This window comes from Mustela lutreola, chromosome 7, assembly GCF_030435805.1.
Source record: "Mustela lutreola isolate mMusLut2 chromosome 7, mMusLut2.pri, whole genome shotgun sequence".
Lineage (NCBI taxonomy): Eukaryota > Metazoa > Chordata > Mammalia > Carnivora > Mustelidae > Mustela > Mustela lutreola.
Genome location: NC_081296.1, coordinates 120,275,027 through 120,289,819, shown reverse-complemented (window position 1 = coordinate 120,289,819; position 14,793 = coordinate 120,275,027). Strand labels below are relative to the sequence as shown.

Sequence of the window (14,793 nt, the reverse complement as noted above, 5' to 3'; positions counted from 1 at the left end):
AGAGATCACAAGTAGGCAGAGAGGCAGGCAGAGAGAGGGGGAAGCAGGCTCCCTGCCGAGCAGAGAGCCCGATGCGGGGCTCGATCCCAGGACCCTGGGATCACAACCCGATCTGAAGGCAGGGGCTCCAACCCCCTGAGCCACCCAGGCGCCCCTGCCAAGTAGTATTTCTAATGTTTACATTTTCTCTCTTCTCTTTCTCTGGCCTCTTCTCTTATACGTGCTTCTCTAGGTGCTTCAGATCTCTTCTCAACATACCTAGCAAGATGTCAACAGTATCTGTGCAGTATTCCCGATGCCTTGTGCCTGGAACTTCTAGAAAACATCTTCTCATTGCTTCTCATCACCTCTGCCGAGCTTCACCCAGAGCCTCACCTACCCGAGGACTATGCTGAGGATGATGACATTGAGGGGAAGGGTCTCTTGGATTTGAGGTCACCATCAGAGAGCCCTCAGCACACAGCACAACCCGAGAGGAAGTCAGAACAGGGTTGCCAGGGAGTCCCCAGGAGCCTTGCTAATACAATCCCAAGCTGTCCAAAGACAGAGCCAAAAGACAGTTCCCCAGGGCCCCATGGGCACAGCTTTTTGGACCTAAAGCACTTTACTAGTGGTATCAGCGGGTTCCTGGCTGATGAATTTGCAATAGGGGCCTTCCTCAGGCTTCTGCAGGAGCAGCTGGATAAACTCAACAGCCACAGTCCCCCTGAGAAGCCAAAGCTAGAAGGCCAGAGCTGCTCGGGAAGCAGAGATGGCCTGCAGAGCCGCCTACAGCGGTTTTCCAAAGTTCTCTCGGAGGCCCAGTGGAGATACAAGGTGGTAACAAGCAACCAGAGCTCAGGTGAGAGGAGACGAGAGAGCCGGTGGGTCCCAAAAGTGAGGAGGGGAAAAAAAATCCCAGGAATGTGGGAGAGAGTGAGTTGATATCTGGGAGTCACACCTTAACTCAGGGCATTATCACCATAGCAACCAGTGTCAGAAACCCATCTCCTAGAGCCAATCCAGATCTCCCCCTCCCTGTCCTCCCAGGAGATGGGTCAAATCAAAACTGAACACTCTCATATGACCCAGAGTTTGCCGTTTCAGAGGAGCAGCCTTCCCGAAGATACCGGCCCATGGCCACAGGACATCCAAGTCTCCGCAGGGGGCGTCGGACCAGAAGGAGCCGGCCAGGTAACCTTCTGAAGAGTTCTCCCCAGTCCTCATTCCTGTGTGCCAGGCCAAGTGGTATGCTGCCACTTATCTAGGATTCTTTAAAATAAAACACATGGTCCAAACAAAGAATAAGGGATCTAAGATTATCCCAGTTGCACTCCCCTAAGGTAACCTTGCTAATAGTTTTTTCCAGAAATTTTCATGACATATAACCGTTATGTCGGATTTTATGCTTACAGATGCATCGAACTATATTTACTGTATGTGTTGGGAACTGTGCTTTTCTTTTTTCACTTATATTCTTTTATATATACAACAGATGTGTCATGCTACGTATTGAGAACTTACTTTTTTCTCCTTGTAATTTAAGGCCTGCTTCGTATTTCACTGCTGTGTATACTCTTTTGTGCACATTTAAATTGTTTCTGTTTTTTACTATTAGTAACAAGGCTATAGTAAACCTTGTACATATATGTCTGTATACATACATATCTACTTACATACATATGTGTCTGTGTGAATATAGCTACAGAATAAGTTCCTCGCAGTAGAATAGCAAGGTCAAAGATACATGGATATTACCAAATTGCCTTTAAAAAGAGGTGGACAGGATGCCTGGGTGGCTCAGTCAGTTAAGCATCTGACTTTTTTTTTTTTTTTTTAAAGATTTTATTTATTTATTTGACAGAAATCACAAGTAGACAGAGAGGCAGGCAGAGAGAGAGAGGGAAGCAGGCTCCCCGCTGAGCAGAGAGCCCGATGCGGGACTCGATCCCAGGACCCTGAGATCATGACCTGAGCCGAAGGCAGCGGCTTAACCCACTGAGCCACCCAGGCGCCCAGCATCTGACTTTTGATTTCAGCTCAGGTCATGATGTCAAGGTCCTGAGGTGGAGCCCCAAGTCAAGCTCTGTGCTTGACCTGGAGCCTGCTTCAGATTCTCTCTCTCTCTCCCCCTCTGCCACTACCTCTTCAGCACCACCACTACCTCTTCCCTCCCCAGCTTGTACACTATAAGGAGTTGAGGGTTGATTCTCTCTTTTCTTCCTAATACCTTTAGATGGCCAGGACAGAAGTTCCAACCCATCCCTGGAAAGTACAAGTAGTGAGCTGAGCACAAGCACTTCAGGTATGGGGCTCCCAAACATTAGCCAACTTCAAGCAGCTTTTCCCTGATAGAGAGTTGCCCTACATCACAGTATAAAATCCTGGACTGAGCAGTTTATGCCTATATTCAAGAAGGTTGGTTCTAAGAGATATAAACTTCCAGTTATAAATAAGTCCTGGGGCTATAATACACAGTGTGGTAACTACAGTTAACACAACTCTATTGAATATTTGAAAGTGGCTAAGAGAATAGATCTTAAAAATTATCACAAGGAAAAAAAGTTTGTAACTAGGTGTGATGAATGATGGATGTTAACTAAACTTAATGGGTTGACCATTTCATAATATATACATAAATCATTTTGTTGTTCACCTAAAACTATTATAATGTTATATGTCAATTATATCTCAATTTGAAAAAAAAAAAAAGGTTGTTCTGTAGATGGCCAAGCAGATTTCAGCAAGGAAAGGGGGAAGGGGTGTCTCACCATCATGGAGTCACCCATCAGCAGAGAGAAACAGCTGACTAACCCCAAAATGGTACTTAAGTCTTGTATTCAAAGATACTAGCATAGGTTTGCTCTTCAACTGAGGAAGAATTAAGCCCCACTTACAGAACTTAAAGATAAGAGTTTAGTGGGAGGTGCCAACAGTCACGTTTTTCCTCAGTTTCTTTGCTTCCCTGGCCCCCACATTCTTGTGTGCCAACAGAGGGAAGTCTGAACGCTGTGTCTGGAAGGAATGAGCTGGATGGCCGGTTGCAGCCCCAGTCGCAAAGTTCATTCATCCCCATGATGTTCTCCCCACCCGAGTCACTGCTGGCATCCTGCATCCTCCGGGGGAACTTTGCCGAAGCCCACCAGGTAAGGGGAGCACCTGTGTAGTGGGTGTTAGCCGCCCAGGCCATATCTTGTTCTAGGAAGGAAAACACAGCCCATGGCTGTCCAGGCCCCACTGGGCCTCAAGTAAAGCTAGATGCATGTGCAACCAGAGCCTCAGGAGCACCTGACGGACCAAATCCAACAGGAACAACGGGGGAGTTTCCATGTTCAAGGCCCAGTCCTTAGCACTGTGGATTTCAAGATTAATCCTGGAGATTTAAGCTATTGAATCGTTTCTTAACAGAAACAGAGTTTCAACAAGATAAAATATTTAGCCACAATTTTATCACTTCAAAATAGTGAAATATTTTTGTGTCTTTCCTTGCACTCCTTCTGGGAACACATAGGTGATTTTATATAGTTAAAAATAATGATGCGGGTGCCTAGGTGGCTCAGTGGGTTGAGCCGCTGCCTTCGGCTCAGGTCATGATCTCAGGGTCCTGGGATCGAGTCCCGCATCGGGCTCCCTGCTCAGCAGGGAGCCTGCTTCCTTCTCTCTCTCTCTGCCTGCCTCTCAGTGTACTTGTGGTTTCTCTCTGTCAGATAAATAAATAAAATCTTTAAAAAATAATAATAATAATAATAATGCAATTTTTTTTAAAAGATTTTGTTTATTTATTTGAAAAGAAAGACACAGCAAGAGAGGGAACACCAGCAGGGGCAGAGGCAGAGAAAGAAGCAGGCTTTCCATTGAGCAGGGAAGCCGATACAGGACTGGATCCCAGGACCCTGGTATCATAACCTAAGCCAAAGGCAGATACTTAACAACTGAGCCACCGAGGCTCAGATGCAGACAATTTTTAATAATAACTAAAATGCTAATTCTATATAAGTATAGGAGACTACCAAACTAGAATGTTCATCATGTTCTATAGGAAAAAGCACAAGGAATAAAAGTCAGAAAGACTCTTACACTCTCAGAAATTGCATATCCTTATTTGAAAATTGGAGTTAAGTGTAATATCTGCTTGTCCTCATGGAAATGTTAAGAGGTTTATGTACAAGCTGTAAGAGAAACAAGAATCCTCTACTAAAAATGGCTTAAATTTAATGGCATAAAAACCTACTCTTCTGGTTTTTAAAATTCTCTTGATATTTTTATTACACTTGTGCTGATCCCTTAACAAATAGGTCAGAATTTTTCTTTAATTTGCGTTCAGTTGTTGAGAAATAAATGGAGAAATCTAGGTGGTAGAAGAATCTTTGTTCAACTTCCTCTAATCATTTTAGATCCCAGACTTAAATGATAATAATTCTGAACCTCTGTGGGAGAACAGGACCCTTGCCAACCTTTTTACACCCAAATTCTGAGAGGAATTCAGCTGGGACCCTCCTCCCCCACAACCTTACCCCCTCCAAGGCTTTATTCCTAAAAGTCCTCACCTCCTCTTCCTTTCCTGGGACCGTGATCCTTTTTTTTTTTTTTTTTTAATAAAAATCCCTGTTTTCTTAACCTGGTTATATAATAAGTCATGCATTAACAAGTATTAACCCTGTTATCCAGAACAACCGATATTAAAGGTAAAGTATATTTCTGCCAATACTTTTCCAAGTTATGAATGACTTTTATATAACCAAAATTATGTTGAATCTATAACTTTATTTAGGACCTTTTTTGCATTTGCCTTGTCATTGGGTTTAGTGACCTCACAGTAGTCTGATCAAGTAGGTGCATTTGACCATTTCCCTGCTAGTCAACATTCAGTTCTTTTCAACCTTGTAGATTATCACCTTCAAGCATTAAGTCTTTTGAATTATTTCCTTAAGAGAGTTTCTCATAAAAATTACTAAGCCAAAGAATAAAAGCATTTTTTAAGCTTTGTAGATTGTCAAATTGCTTTTCAAAAAAAGATTGTAACAGTTCATCCTACCAGCACTCCATGATGGTTTATTTTTACTTTGTCATTGTGATAGATGCAGAATGGTATTAATGTTAACTTAAATTTCCTGGATTACTAGTAAGGGAAAACATTTTTCATCTATGTATTAGTCATATGTAATTAGTCATATGCATTTTTTCTTGGAAACTATTCACGTCTTTTGCCTATTTTCTGTGGGGGCCATAGAAGCTTTCTTGCCAAGTTTTATGAATAATTTCTGTATTTGATCTATTCTTCTAATATTAGGTACTCTCACAAGCCTCCAAAGCGTATGTCTCAGAGCCATACTCTAATGCTAGGCAAGATCTCCTATCTCTAGATTCCCTAACTCAGCGGACCCAACACAACCCCCACTCCTCCTCTTCCTGTGACAGGTGGTGTTCATGTTCAACCTGAAGTCCTCACCCAGCTCAGGGGAGTTGATGTTCATGGAGCGCTACCAGGAGGTGATCCAGGAGCTGTCCCGGGTAGAGCACAAGATTGAAAACCAGAATTCCGATGGTGGTAGCAGCACCATTCGAAGAACAGGCAGCGGCCGCTCCACACTACAGGCCATTGGCAATGCTGCAGCAGCAGGTGCAGGGGAGGTTGGGGGGTGAAGGAACAGCCATGCAAATCATGGGTTCCTCATGGGGGTAGGCATAGCACCTGAAAAATAGCAATGCTGACACACGCAGAGTCCATTTCTAGGTGTGGCCCAACTTCCCTGACCCTGGTGGTCCCATCCCTGCCACTTGAGCTGCTCCATTCAGCTTGTCCTGTGGGGTTTAAACTGGAGGGTGTGAATGCTGTTTCCCCCATCTGTTCTGATGGCCACTGGCTTGGGCCTTGGGAAATGGTTGGGAGTTTATTTCCTTCCTATGTAGCTATTCCAGGATAAAACATATCACTTCACTTTTCTTCAAAGTGAAGTTGTGTATAACATTGATGGCGTAGGATTCACAGGTGTTAGTGCCCAACGTGGATGGCACTGCAAAAGCCCATCCTTTCATGATTTCTTGAAAGTGGAATCCTGCCCCACATTTCCACATCTCTTAGTCATCCAGGCTCCACACATCAACTACCATCACAGATTGCTCCTTCTGCGTTCTCCCAGAAATTCACCATACCTCTTCTGCATATCTTTTCTATTTGTAATATAAATGCGTTCTTAACAGTAAGTCCCATTTTTCTACCTGTTTTTTTTTAGCAATGTGTTTTAGAGATTGTTTCTGATTAGCACACACAAATACACCTCATTCTTTCTCAACCTACCTTTAGATCCCATTAGGAAGAAGCCCCCAGTCATCTTGACCACTTTGAGTTTCTATGGGTCTGCCTTTTCATAACGTTGTTTTGAGGCCATAAGAGCAGGCTGTAATGATGGTGCTAATACATACAGAAGATAATCTTGTGCGGAAGGATCTCAAACTTTTTTTTTTTTTTAGGTAACTATTTTTCAGAATGAAAGTAGTGAGAATCATGTTAACCTCTTGCTTTTTTATTCCACACCTCTGGGTGTCCAGGGATGGTATTTTACTCCATCTCTGATGTGACTGACAAGTTACTCAGCACGTCTGGAGAACCCATCCCCACGCTCCAGGAGGACTTCTGGATAAGCAATTCCCTGGTGGAGCCCACTGCTCCCCTGAGAGAAGTTCTGGAAGACCTCAGTCCCCCTGCCATGGCTGCATTTGATCTTGCTTGCTCTCAGTGCCAGCTCTGGAAAACCTGTAAGCAGCTCTTGGAAACAGCTGAACGACGTCTGAACATTAGCCTTGAGAGCCGGAGTGAGTGTGCTTCTTCAGCTTTATTCCTAATTCTCCAATGAGGGGATGGGTTTCTGAGATGCTTGATAAACTGCATAAGAAGAAAATACTGACTGGAGACAGGGAGAAAGGAGTATTAGTTAACTTCCTCATGTCTAGTCTGGTGGTTTAAATATAGTCTGAGAAACTTACCTTTTTAATAGACTTGGCAATCTGCACTCATTTAGGGAAATTATAGGTAAATTCAAAGACGAAATACATATTCAAAAATTGTATAAATGGTGGAGCGCCTAGGTAGCCCAGTGGGTTGGGCCTCTGCCTTTGGCTCAGATCGTGATCTCGGGGTCCTGGGATCGAGCCCCACATCGGGCTCTCTGCTCAGCGGGGAGTCTGCTTCTCCCTCCCTCTCGGTTTACTTGTGATCTCTCTCTCTCTCTGTGTCAAATAAATAAATAAAATCTTTTTTTTAGAAATTGTATAAATGGATGGGGCGCCTGGGTGGCTCAGTGGGTTAGGCCGCTGCCTTTGGCTCGGGTCATGATCTCAGGGTCCTGGAATCGAGTCCCACATCGGGCTCTCTCCTCGGCAGGGAGCCTGCTTCCTCCTCTCTCTCTCTCTCTGCCTGCCTCTCTGCCTACTTGTGATCTCTCTCTCTGTCAAATAAATAAATAAATCTTTAAAAAAAAAAAAGAAAAAAAGAAATTGTATAAATGGAAATTGTGCCTTTAGACTGCCAGAATGAATGCCAGAATGAACCCCATGTAACCTAAAACCCAGAACAGTCTTGAATTTGTAAATGCGGCATAAGGGAATTGTTCATGGATCACAGCTAGAGGGAGGATTATATCTTGAGGTTAATAATGTCCCAGAATGTATATATGGAATTCTTGGAGGAATCTAGTATATGAAGGTAGAAGAATATGAAGAAAGGATTAGGCAAAGTTCCATTCTACGCATCCTTGATAGACTCACCAAACATTGGAAACAGCACCCCTGTATCAGTAATATGAAGAGAAGAACGGTGAATAGGTCATGACAGGATAGCCAGTCCTAGGCTCAGTGATTCATTAGAAGTTATAGAACTCAGCATATAGTCATACTCATGGCTGAAATTTATTTCAGCAAAAAGATATGCAGCAAAATCAGCAAAGGGAAAAGGCTCATGGGATAAAGTCTGAAGGAAACCAGGCACAGCTTGCTAGAGTCTTCTCCCTGTGGAGTCACACAGGCTGTCCTTAATTCCTCCAACGGTAGTTGTGACAAGTGTGTACGAGGGTGCTCATTAGAGACTCAACGCCCAAGGCTTTTATGGGGCGCCATCTCTGCCCCACATGTACCAAAATTCTAGACTCTCAAAAGGAAAGCAGATGTTCTTTGGCTCATTTTATAGCCATGTCAGAAACCATTTACCAGTCAACATTTGCAGCTGCCAACCAACAGCAAGTTTGCAAGCAAGACTTTCAAAGGATAGTGATCATAGGCCTGCTGTGGTACCTCTTTTCTGCACACCCCTGCAAATCACTTCTGAGCTGTTAGTTAAAATGTCCTTTAATGTTCACATCATCTTTCTAAGAAAGTCTGCTGTGGCATGTGCAATGCTGTTTTTATCACACAATTTCCCTCCCTCTCACCTAGTACTCCTACTTGAAAATGAAAGGAGGTATTACTCGGAATGTTAATAGCTGAGATAGTTTCATGTCAATCAGTTAGGAATTAATTTAGTACCTACTATATTTCCAGATTATCTGAAGTGTAGAGGGTACAAGAGAGATATAAGGAATAATCTTTATCCATAGAGTTGTTCAGTCTAGTCAGGGTGTCAAGATGCCACTTTAAGCAAAGAGAGAAGACAGATACAATCCCAGCTCCAGTTCTCAGCTGAAGGCATGACCAAGGCAAATTCACAAGAAGTGATTGGCCTGGGACAGCAGTTCCAACGGAGTGCCTTAGGTGCTGGGTCTGCTGCTGTTGACAGTGGAGGCATCATGCTGAAGGTCACTCTGGAACCTCAGGCATGGAATAAGCCAGGTAAACTGGTTTTCACCCAGAACGACACAGCATATATTTCCTCCCTAACCCTGGAGAAGATAAAATTTTGTAAGTAAATACAGGACTGAGTATCAATCTTTGAAAGTGCCTGATTTTGTCCTGCATTCCCTCTTCCTTCGATCCGTTTCCAGGTCGACGGCTAGACCACGTGGTTCTCAATGCTGATGGCATTCGAGGTTTTCCAGTTGTTCTTCAGCAAATCAGTAAGATCCTCAATTACCCACTTACATCAACCGGACAAACTAAACCGGGTGAGCTGCATTTCTCCCTTTTTCTCTTGATTCCTAGGTGTGGAACATTAGGTCCGCATCAGAGTTCACTCTTCTCATTTGCTTCCCACAGAGAGCATAGAAGAAAAAGGAGCGGGCCCTCCGCGGTGCAGCGTGGCTGAGCTGCTTCAGCTGTGCTGGCCCAGCCTCACCGAGGACTGTGTGGCCAGCCGTGCCACCCTCTCGCAGCAGCTGGATCAGGTCCTCCAGTCCCTGAGAGAGGCACTACAGCTGCCAGGTATGGGCCCAACTGCGTGGCAGCAGATGAGGGCTGACTAAGGGAGAGGAAAGAGCCAGGAGTGAAGGAGCACTTTAGAGCAGAGGCTGAGCACTCCGGGACTGGGCTCTTGCGGCCCCCTCGTTCGTCAGAGCGAGCCTCTGACGTGTTAACTCCACCTGATTCTCCCCTACTCCAGTGTTAACTCCACCTGATTCTCCCCTACTCCAGTGAAGGGATGCTTCATGCTCCATTAGCTAACACATCTTCCTGACTTTTAATGAGGAATACACCCAGAAGGTACTTAGTAAATAATGATTAACCTTCGCTAAAACATGACCATGTTCTCCACAGAGCCATTCCACCCCAAAGACACTGGGGTGGAAACAGGACTCTCCACCCCGATTTTTCTATACTCAAAGGTTTCCTGGCTAAGAATCACTTGTACAGGCAACCAGTATAGGATTTTATAGCTACCTTGTAAGTGTAGCACTTAAGCTAACAAAGGCCCTGTTGATCAGTGCCGGAAGCAGAGACTAATGCTTCCACCCCTTCTCCTGTCATAACTCCTTCCAGAGCCCAGGAGTACTCCACTGTCCTCGCTGGTGGAGCAGGCAGCCCAGAAAGCTCCAGAGGCTGAGGCCCACCCTGTGCACATCCAGACTCAGCTCCTCCAGAAGAACTTGGACAAGCACACCCCAGCAGGCAGCAGGCAGACCAACTACATGGGCACCTTTTTCAGTTACTGCAGCACCATGGCTGCAGTTCTCCTTCGGAGCTTGAGCTCTGAGCCTGGTGAGTCGCAAGGAAGAGGAGATGAAGTCATGACTGGCCCAATGTTTAGAGCAGGGAAGAGGAAGGGTGCACAACAAAAGAGGTTCTGGGTACTGGGGCGCCTGTGTGACTCTGTTGGTTGGGTGTCCGGCTCTTGGTTTCGGCTCAGGTCACGATCTGAGCATTTTGAGTTCAAGCCCCACACTGGCCTTCACGCTGGGCTTCACACTGGGCTTCACACTGGGCATGGATCCTGCCGAGATTCTCTCTCTCCCTCTGCTCACCCCTGACCCTTCTCTTAAAAAAAGAGAGAAAGAGAGAGGTTGTGGGTACAGCAGTAGCCACGAACATTAGATTTATAGAGTCCACTCTTACTTATCTGTGTGTTTTAGTTATCCTTGTCTCCCCACTGCCCAGTACAACTGTATAGCACATGGGAGTACTCAGTAAATTCTGATTGCATTAATGACAAAAAATACCTCTCTCAGACCATCATGGATTTCAGGACCCGGAGAGGATCAAGCTGTAATACGAGGGCCAGGTTCTTATCTCAGTCCACAGAGCAAGTGTTGCCTGTACTTTAGTCATGGTGAAGAGAGCAGGATGAGCTATTTGTGGCTAGACCTACCCACTGAAGTTTGTGCTGTGGTTGGAAGTCTTTAGAGCATAATAAGTTGTAAACTTGCAATCAGGGTGCTCTCAAGAATACCCTTTACATAGAAAATATCAACAGAAGGGCTCTCAATGTACTCTTTTTTTTTTTTTCCTAAGGTTTTTTTGTTTGTTTGTTTTAATTTGAGAGAGAGCAGAATGAGAGAGAGAGCATGAGCAGGGATGGCAGGGAGAGGGAGAAGGAAGCTCCCCGCCTAGTCTCAGGGCTCCATTCCAGGACCCTGAGATCATGACCTGAGCCAAGGCACACATTTAACCAACTGAGCCACTCAGGTACCCCTCAGTGTAGTCTTCATTTTGACGTTACCCTTTTTTTATTAATTCTGGGGAACAGGGCTCTGAGCTGTTCTGGTCAGTGGTAAAAACAAAAGTCACTTTATCTTTGCAGATCACGTGGAGGTCAAGGTAGGAAATCCATTTGTTCTTCTGCAACAGAGCTCTTCCCAACTTGTGTCACACCTCCTACTTGAGCGACAAGTTCCACCAGACAGGTAGGAACTACTCTGTGGGACTTAAGCACGGATGGGCCTTCTTAAAACTGTTTTCGTTTCATTAAGGAATGCCAGGGCTAAGTGGGGTTGTGCTTGAGTTCAGTACAGAGAGTATGAATTTCTTTCAGACTTTTCCCTTAATTTTTGTTTACTCTTGTTACATTAAAATTCAATTTCAGTTTGCCTCATTTCTTTCTGTTTCACCACCTCTACCAACATTTGTATTACAAGCATAAAATTTAAGGGATGAATCTTCACTTAGGAATAAGGAAAAATCCAAAAATTGGATAACTCATTAGTTGGCACACTATAGAAAAACAAGCCTTCTCAAAGACTGCTGGTGAGGTATAAATTGGTACAACCACTGTGGGAAGACAGATTGTCCATATTTATTTAAAAAAACAAATTTGTATACCCTTTGACTTAGCAATCCATATGGGGGAATGTACCCTGTGGCTTTCCTGACCCGTGAAAAAATTATATATATACAAAGTCATTTTGTTCTAGTCTTATATGTAATAGAAGCAGGTAAGCAATATCCACTGTTCAGTAATAGAAGACTAATTAAATTATGGCTCAACACATAATGGAGTACTATGTAGATATAAACATGAATGAGGGGGTCTCTCTGTAGAGGGATGTGGACAGATCTCCCAGATAGAATACCAAGTGAGAAATCGAGAGCAGAGCAGGGTGTCTGATAGGCTGCCATTCGTGTGGGGAGAAAAGAGAGAGAGTTAAGAGTAACAATTAAAGAGTCTACATTTACATTTGATTGTATAAACAAATGAATTCCGAGCTTGGGTAATATGCCTGTGCGCTCAGGTTTTGTGCCTCCTCTGCTTCTCTCCCTGCAGGCTAGCAGCCCTTCTGGCCCGAGAGGGGCTCAGCCTGAGTGTGCCGAAAGTCATCGTGAACTGCTGCTGTGAGCCTCTTGCCCTTTGCTCTTCCCGGCAAAGCCAGCAGACATCATCCCTTCTGACCCACCTGGGCGTCCTGGTCCGGCTCCATACCTCCCAGTGCCTGGAAGACCTCCCACTTTCTACACTGGGCTCACCAAAGCCAACTGGGAATTCCACAGTGGAGAGAAAGCCCCGCTCCTCCCCAAGGGAGTCATCACTCCCAGCCCTTACGTCCTCTGCCTTGGCCTTCCTTAAGTCCCGTTCAAAGCTGCTAGCCCTAGTGGCCTGTCTGGGGGCTTCCCAGGGGCCAAAGCTCACCAAGCCCAGCTTGTCGTGGAAGGAGTTTCGTGGCCGCAGGGAGGTGCCTCTGAGTGCAGAGCAGGTAGCTCAGGAGTGTGAGCGCCTCCTAGAACAGTTCCCTGTGCTCAGGGCCTCCCTCCTGGCTGCCTGGGAGCCACTACGACGGTCCACCGAGCAAGGGCAGAGCCTGGCAGCGAGTCTCTGTGGCCGGGCCAGTCTCTCTACTGTCCTCCTGGGCCTACACTCTCCCACTGCCCTACAAGTGCTCACAGAGGCCTTCGAGGAAGCCCTGGTAGCCAGAGATTGGACCCGAGCCCTTCAGCTCACAGAAGCATATGGGCGAGACGTGGACGACTTGAGCAACATAAAAGATGCAGTTCTGAGCTGTGCCGCGGCATGTGGTGAGCAGAAGGCTGTGCCTCCCCCTTCCCTGGTGCTAATAATGTTGAGCTTTCAATGAGTGTGTCATTGCATTTGATCCCAATAACTCTAGAGAAAGCTACCACCGTAATCTTATCATATTAAAAGGAAACTGAGGCTCAGAGAATAGGAAACTTGCCCAGGATAGTAAGTGCTGGAGCAGAGCTTAGAACCCCACTCCATCTAACTTTATTTATTTGTTTGTTTGTTTGAGAGAGCACACACATGCGAGAGAGAGAGCAGGGGTAGTGGGGAGGGGCAGAGGCAGAGGGAGAGGGAGAAACAGACTCCTGTCAAAGCGGGGAGCCCGATGTGGGACTCGATCCTGAGCAAAAGGCAGCTGTTTAACTGACTGAGCCATCCAGGCACCCTCCATCTAACTTCAGGACAGGCACTCATAGCCAGTATCCTCAACACTGCATACCAGAATCATTGGAAAATTCTTTTAAAGTACAGATATCTGAGCCTAACCCCCAGAAGCCCAAGCTGGAATTCAGGCGAATGTTGACTTTAAAACAGGAGCCAACAAACTCTTTCTAAAGGGCTTTGGAGATGATACAATCTCGGTTGCAACTACTCAACTCTGCCATTAGAACATGAAAGCAGCCAGAGATAATAAATAAACAAATGAGAGTGGATGTATTCTAACACAACTTTATACATAAAAACAGACTGGGGGCTCCTGGTTGGCTCCCTCAGTGGAGCATGCAACTCTTGACCTCGGGGTTGTGAGTTTAAACCCCATGTTGGGTATAGAGATTACTTAAAAATAAAATCTTAAAAAAAAAAGAGAGAGAGAGAGAGAGAGACTGTGGGCCTGTTTGACTACCCCTATTTTAAATGCTCCCAATGAGACGTCTCTTTCTGCTGCCAGGCCCTGTCCCCATGCTTTAATAAAACCACCTTTTTGCACTGAAAAAAATAAATGAAAGCTTCCAAAGAGCTTTTAAGGGAGTTGAGAGCAATGACCAGTAACACTCCACTGAGCGGGGACAAGAGTTGGACATGCCATAGGAAATGGCTTCTCAGGCAGGGGCTTAACTGCCCTGCAGAAAGGAGAAAATCCCTCCAGGAGAAGATGGAGAAATCCAGTGACTGGCTGTGCAGTCTTAACTGTTTTGAGTCAGATCTGTGAAATGGGTGTAGGAGAGAAAGATCTACTGAGTAATTATGACAGAGGGCATGGAGGGGGTCATACTGGTTTACCTGAAATAACTTTGAAGAGTTCTGTATGACACAGGGCAGAAACTGCAGGGAACACCCAAAGTTCTACCTACAGTCTGAGTCTGACCCAATGCTATCACAAAACGTGGAGAGCTTCATCTGTTCTTCCGTCTCTTCTTCCTTCATTCCTTTCTTCTCCCTTTCTTCCTTTTTCTTCCTCTCCTGTCTCCTTTTCTCTCTCTTTTCAGAAAGTCTCATGACTGTGATTAAGTTTGCAAAAAGAGAAACATGAGGGCATATAACATTTCTCCTTTTCATATAATGGCTCTAAGTATAAAAATGAATTAAGGTCAGAAGGATCTTAAGGATCCAAGCTCCTGTTTTATGAAATTGAACAAAGCCCTTCTCTTAAGGAGTAGCCTGGACTTTTGAGCTCTTCTTGTGCCAAGCTTGCTACCTCTGGACATCTTTTTGTCTTGTAGACAAAGAAGGTTGGCAGTTCCTGTTCCCTGTGAAGGACGCATCTCTGCGAAGTCGGTTAACCCTACAGCTTGTGGACAGGTGGCCCCTGGAGTGGTGCTTGGAGATCTTGGCATACTGCATCTCGGATACAACTGTCCAAGACGGACTGAAGTGTGAGCTACAGAGAAAGCTGGCAGAGCTGCGGGTGTATCAGAAGGTATGGTTTCCAGCATCAAGAAGAAGGAAATAGGCTTCCTACCATATTACCAACTCCAGCCTCTTCTCATGTGATGCTGGACTTT

General features: G+C 45.2%; 1 protein-coding gene across 2 annotated transcripts in view; it reads left to right on the top strand.

The window, feature by feature from the left end:
• ZFYVE26 (zinc finger FYVE-type containing 26) overlaps positions 1–14,793 on the top strand; it is a 63,445-nt gene that overhangs the window by 18,326 nt on the left and 30,326 nt on the right. For both annotated transcript variants that reach the window (XM_059182414.1, XM_059182415.1), the window contains exons 11-22: positions 233–841; positions 1,087–1,173; positions 2,216–2,284; positions 2,974–3,125; positions 5,398–5,599; positions 6,529–6,792; positions 8,952–9,071; positions 9,163–9,327; positions 9,883–10,101; positions 11,141–11,243; positions 12,101–12,846; positions 14,512–14,708. In XM_059182414.1, coding sequence (XP_059038397.1) covers positions 233–841; positions 1,087–1,173; positions 2,216–2,284; positions 2,974–3,125; positions 5,398–5,599; positions 6,529–6,792; positions 8,952–9,071; positions 9,163–9,327; positions 9,883–10,101; positions 11,141–11,243; positions 12,101–12,846; positions 14,512–14,708 — 2,933 coding nt within the window. The remainder of the gene's footprint in view (positions 1–232; positions 842–1,086; positions 1,174–2,215; positions 2,285–2,973; positions 3,126–5,397; positions 5,600–6,528; positions 6,793–8,951; positions 9,072–9,162; positions 9,328–9,882; positions 10,102–11,140; positions 11,244–12,100; positions 12,847–14,511; positions 14,709–14,793) is intronic.